Source organism: Salvelinus fontinalis, unplaced genomic scaffold, assembly GCF_029448725.1.
Source record: "Salvelinus fontinalis isolate EN_2023a unplaced genomic scaffold, ASM2944872v1 scaffold_0465, whole genome shotgun sequence".
NCBI lineage: Eukaryota > Metazoa > Chordata > Actinopteri > Salmoniformes > Salmonidae > Salvelinus > Salvelinus fontinalis.
The window spans coordinates 126,548-137,820 of NW_026600674.1; the positions used below are offsets into that span (position 1 = coordinate 126,548).

Sequence of the window (11,273 nt, forward strand, 5' to 3'; positions counted from 1 at the left end):
GAAACATTAACACACACAGAGAGAGAGCGAAACATTAACACACACACAGAGAGAGCGAAACATTAACACACACACAGAGAGAGAGCGAAACATTAACACACACACAGAGAGAGAGCGAAACATTAACACACACACAGAGAGAGAGCGAAACATTAACACACACACAGAGAGAGAGCGAAACATTAACACACACACAGAGAGAGAGCGAAACATTAACACACACACAGAGAGAGAGCGAAACATTAACACACACACAGAGAGAGAGCGAAACATTAACACACACACAGAGAGAGCGAAACATTAACACACACACAGAGAGAGCGAAACATTAACACACACACAGAGAGAGCGAAACATTAACACACACACAGAGAGAGCGAAACATTAACACACACACAGAGAGAGCGAAACATTAACACACACACAGAGAGAGCGAAACATTAACACACACACAGAGAGAGCGAAACATTAACACACACACAGAGAGAGCGAAACATTAACACACACACAGAGAGAGCGAAACATTAACACACACACAGAGAGAGCGAAACATTAACACACACACAGAGAGAGCGAAACATTAACACACACACAGAGAGAGCGAAACATTAACACACACACAGAGAGAGCGAAACATTAACACACACACAGAGAGAGCGAAACATTAACACACACACAGAGAGAGCGAAACATTAACACAGACACAGAGAGAGCGAAACATTAACACAGACACAGAGAGAGCGAAACATTAACACAGACACAGAGAGAGCGAAACATTAACACAGACACAGAGAGAGCGAAACATTAACACAGACACAGAGAGAGCGAAACATTAACACAGACACAGAGAGAGCGAAACATTAACACAGACACAGAGAGAGCGAAACATTAACACAGACACAGAGAGAGCGAAACATTAACACACACACAGAGAGAGCAAAACATTAACACACACAGAGAGAGCGAAACATTAACACACACAGAGAGAGAGAAACATTAACACACACACAGAGAGAGAGAAACATTAACGCACACACAGAGAGAGAGAGAAACATTAACACACACACAGAGAGAGAGAGAAACATTAACACACACACAGAGAGAGCGAAACATTAACACACACACACAGAGAGAGAGAAACATTAACACACACACAGAGAGAGAGAGAAACATTAACACACACACAGAGAGAGAGAGAAACATTAACACACACACAGAGAGAGCGAAACATTAACACACACAGAGAGAGAGCGAAACATTAACACACACACAGAGAGAGCGAAACATTAACACACACACAGAGAGAGAGAAACATTAACACACACACACAGAGAGAGAAACATTAACACACACACACAGAGAGAGAGAAACATTAACACACACACACAGAGAGAAACATTAACACACACACAGAGAGAGAAACATTAACACACACACACACAGAGAGAGAAACATTAACACACACACAGAGAGAGAGAAACATTAACACACACACAGAGAGAGAGAAACATTAACACACACACAGAGAGAGAGAAACATTAACACACACACAGAGAGAGAGAAACATTAACACACACAAGTTCCCCAACTCGACAGGAATAACCCCTATAGAGAAATAGTGTCTTACTGTTTTCCCTGAGTCGTCCTCTTGCCCAGGCGTTGTAAGTGGAACGAGCCACAGCCTACACAGTTATACACCAACGCTTGTTTACTGAAACACAACATCAAATCAATCAACACGTCATGACCGGCGTAACGGCATCATATCTTCAGAATAACAACTTTAAAGTCCGTTATGAAGACTTTATATCTAGATAAAGTATTGTTACAGTGTGTGTGTGTGTGTGTGTGTGTGTGTGTGTGTCCATACCTTGCTGAGTTTTTGACCATGGCCTGTCCAGTGTGTACCCTGACAAACACTCGTATGTAGAAGTCCACACTGACACAGAGCAGAGGGTGGATGTACCGCTGGTACACATTAGCTCTCTGGTCCAGACTATGCAGGATGATACGCAGAGCCTGGGGGAGGAGGGAGACGAGACAAGCTACACAGCTAAACTCTCAAACTGATATTCTAAATGGATTCACACAACTTTCCTAAATGTTCCTTCTACTACACACGTATTCTACCAACAAGGTTGTTCTTGCAACCAGTTTCAGTTGAAACTACACGCTGCTGGAATACAGTTCAGCCCAGCGTTCCTCACCATCTCATGGCAGTACTTGGCTTTGATGGAGACAGAGCCGTATTTGCTGTAGCAGGTCTCCCCACTGTTACCAGCCATCACAGCCATGTCAGTACACGTCACACACAACAGACCTGGGGGAGAGAGAGAGAGACGGCTTTAGGAAAACCACACTGGAAAACACCCCCAATGTTTCTGTCGCTGACACATAAACATGTTCAGCAGAGAGGTTAACTGACGGACGTCTACGGACCTCCTTCACCGACGGCCTGGACGGCGGCATCCAGGAAAGGGGCGGGGCTTCCGTAGGGGTCCAGGTCTATGACATCATAGCGGTCCTTCTTCCCCCGCATCTCATACATCAGCATGCTGGAGGAATGAGACAGGACGGGATTAACATGATGGATGAACGAGACAGGACGGGATTAACATGATGGATGAACGAGACGGGGCGGGATTAACATGCTGGATGAACGAGACGGGGAGGGATTAACATGCTGGAGGAACGAGACGGGGCGGGATTAACATGATGGATGAACGAGACGGGGCGGGATTAACATGATGGATGAACGAGACGGGGCGGGATTAACATGCTGGGGGAACGAGACGGGATTAACATGCTGGGGGAACGGGGCGGGATTAACATGCTGGGGGAACGAGACGGGGCGGGATTAACATGCTGGGGGAACGAGACGGGGCGGGATTAACATGCTGGGGGAACGAGACGGGGCGGGATTAACATGCTGGGGTAACGAGACGGGGCGGGATTAACATGCTGGGGGAACGAGACGGGGCGGGATTAACATGCTGGGGGAACGAGACGGGGCGGGATTAACATGCTGGGGGAACGAGACGGGGCGGGATTAACATGCTGGGGGAACGAGACGGGGCGGGATTAACATGCTGGGGGAACGAGACGGGGCGGGATTAACATGCTGGGGGAACGAGACGGGGCGGGATTAACATGCTGGGGGAACGAGACGGGGCGGGATTAACATGCTGGGGGAACGAGACGGGGCGGGATTAACATGCTGGGGGAACGAGACGGGGCGGGATTAACATGCTGGGGGAACGAGACGGGCGGGATTAACATGCTGGGGGAACGAGACGGGCGGGATTAACATGCTGGGGGAACGAGACGGGGCGGGATTAACATGCTGGGGGAACGAGACGGGGCGGGATTAACATGCTGGGGGAACGAGACGGGGCGGGATTAACATGCTGGGGGAACGAGACGGGGCGGGATTAACATGCTGGGGGAACGAGACGGGGCGGAATTAACATGCTAGGGGAACGAGACGGGGCGGGATTAACATGCTGGGGGAATGAGACGGGGCGGGATTAACATGCTGGGGGAACGAGACGGGGCGGGATTAACATGCTGGGGGAACGAGACGGGGCGGGATTAACATGCTGGGGTAACGAGACGGGGCGGGATTAACATGCTGGGGGAACGAGACGGGGCGGGATTAACATGCTGGGGGAACGAGACGGGGCGGGATTAACATGCTGGGGGAACGAGACGGGGCGGGATTAACATGCTGGGGGAACGAGACGGGGCGGGATTAACATGCTGGGGGAACGAGACGGGGCGGGATTAACATGATGGAGGAACGAGACGGGGAGGGATTAACATGATGGAGGAACGAGACGGGGAGGGATTAACATGATGGAGGAACGAGACGGGGCGGGATTAACATGCTGGGGGAACGAGACGGGGAGGGATTAACATGCTGGAGGAACGAGACGGGGAGGGATTAACATGCTGGAGGAACGAGACGGGGAGGGATTAACATGCTGGAGGAACGAGACGGGGAGGGATTAACATGATGGAGGAACGAGACGGGGAGGGATTAACATGATGGAGGAACGAGACGGGGAGGGATTAACATGCTGGAGGAACGAGACGGGGAGGGATTAACATGCTGGAGGAACGAGACGGGGCGGGATTAACATGCTGGAGGAACGAGACGGGGCGGGATTAACATGCTGGAGGAACGAGACGGGGCGGGATTAACATGATGGGGGGGCAGAGGGAAGGAGAAATAGGTGGATTGAAAGAGAGGTAAAGAGGGAGAGAGATTGAATAATAGGGAGAAAGAAGAAAAGATAAATGGAGAGTGATAGTTTGACTCCGAGAAGACTGTCTGAGTGAGCAAGCACATAAAGAAAAAAGAAAATAAGAAGAAAAGAATGAGATAAAGGAGAGAGAGAGACCAACCTGGCGTCTCTCTGGCTGGCCTGCAGTAGGTGTGTGACCCCATTGTGCTGGGCATTGCGGGCGATGAGGGCAGCAGCCTTGGCTGAGAAGTCGTTAGCCGTGACGCTAGATAGACCAGGCACCTCCAGAGCAAACCTCACAGAGCGTAGGCCAGACGCTGCCAGACCCTCCAACACACGCAGACCATTCTGGATGGAGGAGAACGGTAGGGTTACAATACCAACACAAACACACTGACAGACCATTCTGGATGGAGGAGAGGAGAATGGTAGGGTTAGAATACCAACACACTGGCAGACCATTGTGGAGAGAAGAGAATGGTAGGGTTAGAACATGGATGCAAGCATACACACACACACACATCTCCATACACATCTACATACACACACACACATCTCCATGCTTTTTCATACCTGACAGCGCTCCCCCACTGAAGCAATTACGACTGGCTCCTCTCCTCCTTTCTCCCCTGTCTGCATCTCTGTCTCTTTCTCCTCGTCAGCTAGATTGACCACCACCCTCTTCTTCTCCCCTGGCACTACCACCTTCACCCCCCTCCGGGACATCTGCTCCCGGGCAAACTCTGTAACCACCGCACACCTGGAGAGAAGGGGGGCAAGACGGAGACATGAAGCAGGTATACCTGTGATGAACAACCAGCTAGCTACAATAGCCTGAGCCATATTTATTGTACCTTCATTTAACTAGGCAAGTCAATTAAGAACAAATTCTTAATGACGGCCTACATGTAAAGCCCCGCCGGTCAAACCCTCCTCTAACCCGGACGATGTTGGGCCAATTGTGCAGGGATAAAGGACCAGTAGGGGTGTATGAACGTTGGGCCAGCTAAGGAATAAAGGACCAGTAGGGGTGTGTGAACGTTGGGCCAGCTAAGGGGTAAAAGGACCAGTAGGGGTGTATGAACGTTGGGCCAGCTAGGGGATAAAGGACCAGTAGGGGTGTGTGAACGTTGGGCCAGCTAAGGGATAAAGGACCAGTAGGGGTGTATGACCGTTGGGCCAGCTAAGGGATAAAGGACCAGTAGGGGTGTATGACCGTTGGGCCAGCTAAGGGATAAAGGACCAGTAGGGGTGTATGACCGTTGGGCCAGCTAAGGGATAAAGGACCAGTAGGGGTGTATGAACGTTGGGCCAGCTAAGGGATAAAGGACCAGTAGGGGTGTGTGAACGTTGGGCCAGCTAAGGGATAAAGGACCAGTAGGGGTGTATGACCGTTGGGCCAGCTAAGGGATAAAGGACCAGTAGGGGTGTATGAACGTTGGGCCAGCTAAGGGATAAAGGACCAGTAGGGGTGTATGAACGTTGGGCCAGCTGAGGGATAAAGGACCAGTAGGGGTGTATGAACGTTGGGCCAGCTAAGGGATAAAGGACCAATAGGGGTGTATGAACGTTGGGCCAGCTAAGGAATAAAGGACCAGTAGGGGTGTATGAACGTTGGGCCAGCTAAGGGATAAAGGACCAGTAGGGGTGTATGAACGTTGGGCCAGCTAAGGGATAAAGGACCAGTAGGGGTGTATGAACGTTGGGCCAGCTAAGGGATAAAGGACCAGTAGGGGTGTGTGAACGTTGGGCCAGCTAAGGGATAAAGGACCAGTAGGGGTGTGTGAACGTTGGGCCAGCTAAGGGATAAAGGACCAGTAGGGGTGTATGAACGTTGGGCCAGCTAAGGGATAAAGGACCAGTAGGGGTGTATGAACGTTGGGCCAGCTAAGGGATAAAGGACCAGTAGGGGTGTGTGAACGTTGGGCCAGCTAAGGGATAAAGGACCAGTAGGGGTGTATGAACGTTGGGCCAGCTAAGGGATAAAGGACCAGTAGGGGTGTATGAACGTTGGGCCAGCTAAGGGATAAAGGACCAGTAGGTGTGTATTCGTAAGTGCACACCAAAGCAAACTGTATGAGAGTTTCTATTGGACAAATTCAGGTAGGTCCCTCTGTTCTGTTTACTTCCTAGTGAATACGCCCCATCAGATAAACTCACGTCAGATCTCTGTTGAACTCCTGCACAGGGTTGTAAAACACCTCGTTGGCACTGGGAAACAATATGGCCGCCTTGCCCTCCCTGACAACTGTCTCCCCTGGCAACAACCCCGTTGTCGGGGGCATCTCCTGGTCAGGTGTTGAGGCAGCTGGAGTTGGGTTCAAGCCCTCCATTGGGACTCCAGAAGTAGGGGGCTGAGGCTTGGTGTCTACCCCAGACAGGGTGGTGTTAACTTGTGGATCCTGAGGGGCCCTGAGGGGCTCCATGGTTCTCAGTCCCCTGTAGGCAACACTGCCAACTGTCCTTAGAATCCTCTGGTGGGTGAAGGGTACAGTTAAGAGGGGGAGTAGCGGTGATGATCAGCATAGGGCACTTCTCAGTCCTGGAAGAAATTACAACAATGTGTTATAATGGTCAGTTGTCACAGACAGCCATTGATCATGACCACCAGTTCCATTACATTACACATAAGAGTCATCAGACGAAGGCGTCTACTGTCCGGGGGAGTTTTGTTAAGAGACCAGATGCTCGGTCTGAAAATTAACATGCATCGCTTGCAGTGTACAGTACGTGTATATTTTGCATTTGTTTAATTATTTTGATGTCATATGAAAGTCATGGGTTTTACGTTTCTAGAACCATATTGCAATTGAGAATCGATTCACGTTTAGATGGGAGTACTTGGCTGTCAGGGCCAGTAAATTATACCTCTGAAAATAACATAGGTCTCCTTAAGGACCTTAAGGAGTCAAGTTACAGTACAAGTTGGAACCCTGACCTGTCCACCGGACGTGCTACCTGTCCCAGACCTGCTGTTTTCAACTCTCTAGAGACCGCAGGAGCGGTAGAGATACTCTTAATGATCGGCTATGAAAAGCCAACTGACATTTACAACTGATTATTATTTGACCATGCTGGTCATTTATGAACATTTGAACATCTTGGCCATGTTCTGTTATAATCTCCACCCCGCACAGCCAGAAGAGGACTGGTCACCCCTCATAGCCTGGTTCCTCTCTAGGTTTCTTCCTAGGTTTTGGCCTTTCTAGGGAGTTTTTCCTAGCCACGGTTCTTCTACACCTGCAATGCTTGCTGTTTGGGGTTTTAGGCTGGGTTTCTGTACAGCACTTCTAGATATTAGCTGATGTACGAAGGGCTATATAAAATAAACTTGATTTGATATTGGGCGAGGTTACACAGTGCTGTTGGAAAAACATATTGGTTAGATTTAGGGCTCTTCCTCCACAGTTTAAACTAGAGCATGAACTGACAACACACACAGAAAATGAGCTGTTGGACAAAGACTGTTAGCTAAACCATGGCTTGAAGCAAAGATGATCTATTACGTTAATGATGCCTGAGTTGAAGTCAGAGCAGCTTGCTAAGGTAGCAAGCTAGCTACATAAACCAGGGCGCACCCCCTTCAAAGTAGTCAGAGCTTGTTTTGTCAGAGAGAAAAAAAGACACCAGCAATCTAACTAATATTGAACATACACACCCTAAAAGTTATGATAAAACACTTGCAACTTTGACATGCTGACACCGGCTAAGTTCACAATGATAGCTAACTGACTGCATTGAAATGAGCCGAAGCGCTTACAGGCTAGCTACCGGTACTTAGCTATCAAGTAAGATAAAAACGATTACCTTCTCTGCGGCGCACTTTCCCAAGTTGACAACTTAAAATGTAGCTGTATTTGATGATTTTAGATATTTACTGTATGACAACGGTAATAACTCACTAGCTATTTGTTGCAAAACTCAAGTTAACACATGGACGCAGACATGCATGGACCACAACTACAGAAACTGCGCAGAACCAAACAGAAAAAGGTAAAAACGCGTTTCGAATTCTTCTTCTTCGCTGAGGTTTAACTGCGGTTAGTATCCAATACATGTTGCATTACCGCCACCTACTAGACTGGATTACAACTTGCTTATACTTTGCTTGAAAAAAATATATACACAAATACCCTACCATGTAACACTACAATCACAAAAAAATAAAAAATAATTAAAATATCACCACCCTACTCCACTTTCTAAATCTATTTAGTCCTACCTCAGGCCAACAACCTGAAAGGATGGGACAACACCACTTAACACACACTGTAACTCTTCTGATGTCACGTCTCGCACACTCAAATTCCTCTCTGCAGCTGCCACCACAACCTCAATTTTCTGTGACTTACATTGCATCCCTGCAGTACAGTTGATAACCATTACTATAAATGCTAAAAATCTAATCTTACTGAAACACATATCACTTGTTGGCCTATCCTTCTGTACTGGTACAGATCTACTACTCACACCACTCCTCTCAGGATCCCTCCCCATGACCCATTTTCTTCTACCTTCTTCACTGCCTCAGCATATGACAACTTCTGCAATACTCTAACCCTGGAAACCTCAACCTGCCTCTCTCGCACAGGACATTTTTCAAACAGAAATTTGCATCCTGAAGCACAAACTCCAAAATATTCTGTGACACTGTAAAGTCCATGGAGAATAAGAGCACCTCCTCCCAGCTGCCCACTGCACTGAGGCTAGGAAACACTGTCGCCACCGATAAATCTGCGATAATTGAGAATTTCAATAGGCATTTTTCTACAGCTGGCCATGCTATCCACCTGGCTACCCCTACCCCGGTCAAAAGCCCTGCACCCCCCACAGCAACTTGCCCAAGCCTCCCCCATTTCTCCTTCACCCAAATTCAGATAGCTGATGTTCTGAAAGAGCTGCAAAATCTGGACCCCTACAAATCAGCCGGGCTAGACAATCTGGACCCTCTCTTTCTAAAATTATCCGCCGAAATTGTCGCAACCCCTATTACTAGCCTGTTCAACCTCTCTTTCGTATTGTCTGAGATCCCCAAAGATTGGAAAGCTGCCACGGCCATCCCCCTCTTCAAAGGGGGAGACACTCTAGACCCAAACTGCTACAGACCTATATATATCCTACCCTGCCTTTCTAAGGTCTTTGAAAGCAAAGTTAACAAACAGATCACCGACCATTTCGAATCCCACTGTACCTTCTCTGCTATGCAATCTGGTTTCCGAGCTGGTCATGGGTGCACCTCAGCCACGCTCAAGGTCCTAAACGATATCTTAACCGCCATTGATAAGAGACAATACTGTGCAGCCGTATTCATAAACCTGGCCAAACCTTTCGACTCTGTCAATCACCACATCCTTATTGGCAGACTCAACAGCCTTGGTTTCTCAAATGACTGCCTCGCTTGGTTCACCAACTACTTCTCAGACAGAGTTCAGTGTGTCAAATCGGAGGGCCTGTTGTCCGGACCTCTAGCAGTCTCTATGGGGGTGCCACAGGGTTCAATCCTCGGGCCGACTCTTTTCTCTGTATACATCAATGAGGTCGCTCTTGCTGCTGGTGATTCTCTGATCCACCTCTATACAGACGACACCATTCTGTATACTTCTGGCCCTTCTTTGGACACACTAAACTCCAGACAAGCTTCAATGCCATACAAATCTCCTTCTGTGGCCTCCAACTGCTTTTAAATGCAAGTAAAACTAAAAGCATGCTCTTCAACCGAATGCTGCCCACACCTGCCCGCCCGTCCAGCATCCCTACTCTGGACGGTTCTGACTTCGAATATGTGGACAACTACAAATACCTAGGTGTCTGGTTAGACTGTAAACTCTCCTTCCAGACTCACATTAAGCATCTCCAATCCAATATTAAATCTACAATCAGCATCCTATTTCGCAACAAAGCCTCCTGCACTCATGCCGCCAAACATACCCTCGTAAAACTGACCATCCTACCAATCCTTGACTTCGGCAATGTCATTTACAAAATAGCCTCCAACACTCTACTCAGCAAATTGGATGCAGTTTATCACAGTGCCATCTGTTTTGTCACCAAAGCCCCATATACTACCCACCACTGCGACCTGTATGTTCTCGTTGGCTGGCCCTCATTTCATATTCGTTGCCAAACCCACTGGTTATCTATAAGTCTTTGCTACATAAAGCCCCGCCTTATCTCAGCTCACTGGGCACCATAGCAGCCCCCACCCATAGCACGCGCTCCAGCAGGTATATTTCACTGGTCACCCCCAAAGCCAATTCCTCCTTCGGCCGCCTTTACTTCCAGTTATCTGCTGCCAATGACTGGAACGAACTGCAAAAATCACTGAAGCTGTAAACTCATATCTGCCTCACTATCTTAAAGCACCAACTGTCAGAGCAGTTCACAGATCACTGCACCTGTACATAGCCCATCTGTAAATAGCCCAAACAACTACCTCATTCCCAAACTGTTATTTATTTTGCTCCTTTGCACCCCAGTATCTCTACTTGCACACTCATCTTCTGCACATTTATCACTCCAGTGTTTAATTGCTATATTGTAATTATTTCGCCGCTATGGCCTATTTATTGCCTTACCTCCCTTATCCTACCTCATTTGCACACACTGTATATAGACTTTTTCTATTGTATAATTGACATGTATGTTTATTTATTCCCTATGTAACTCTGGTCGAAATTGACACACAAAAAAAGAATGTCATATAAAAAACAAAAATGTGACATGGCATCAGCAAAAAGACCGGTTCCGACTGTCATCATATCCTTTGTTTGGCCGCCTTTCCTTCCAGTTCTCTGCTGCCAATAAATGGAACAAATTGCAAAAATCACTGAAGCTGGAGACTCATATCTCCCTCTCTGACTTTAAGCATCAGCTGTCAGAGCTGCTTACCGATCACTGTACCTGTACAGAGCCAATCTGTAAATAGCACACCCAACTACCTCATCCCCATATTGTTATTTATCTTTTTTCTCTTTTGCACCCCAGTATCTCTACTTGCACATCATCATCTGCACATCTATCACTCCA

General features: G+C 47.9%; 1 protein-coding gene across 1 annotated transcript in view; it reads right to left on the reverse strand.

The window, feature by feature from the left end:
* The window catches only part of LOC129846176 (tRNA (guanine(26)-N(2))-dimethyltransferase-like), a 15,524-nt gene extending 7,317 nt beyond the window's left edge, over positions 1 to 8,207 (reverse strand). Inside the window, exons 1-8 of the mRNA XM_055914138.1 lie at positions 8,055 to 8,207; positions 6,408 to 6,789; positions 4,821 to 5,007; positions 4,408 to 4,595; positions 2,440 to 2,555; positions 2,208 to 2,320; positions 1,871 to 2,019; positions 1,628 to 1,711 (exon numbers count right to left, since the gene is read on the reverse strand). Of these exons, the coding sequence (XP_055770113.1) occupies positions 1,628 to 1,711; positions 1,871 to 2,019; positions 2,208 to 2,320; positions 2,440 to 2,555; positions 4,408 to 4,595; positions 4,821 to 5,007; positions 6,408 to 6,673 (1,103 nt within the window). The 5' untranslated portion in view covers positions 6,674 to 6,789; positions 8,055 to 8,207. The remainder of the gene's footprint in view (positions 1 to 1,627; positions 1,712 to 1,870; positions 2,020 to 2,207; positions 2,321 to 2,439; positions 2,556 to 4,407; positions 4,596 to 4,820; positions 5,008 to 6,407; positions 6,790 to 8,054) is intronic.
* Positions 8,208 to 11,273: the final 3,066 nt, after the last annotated feature.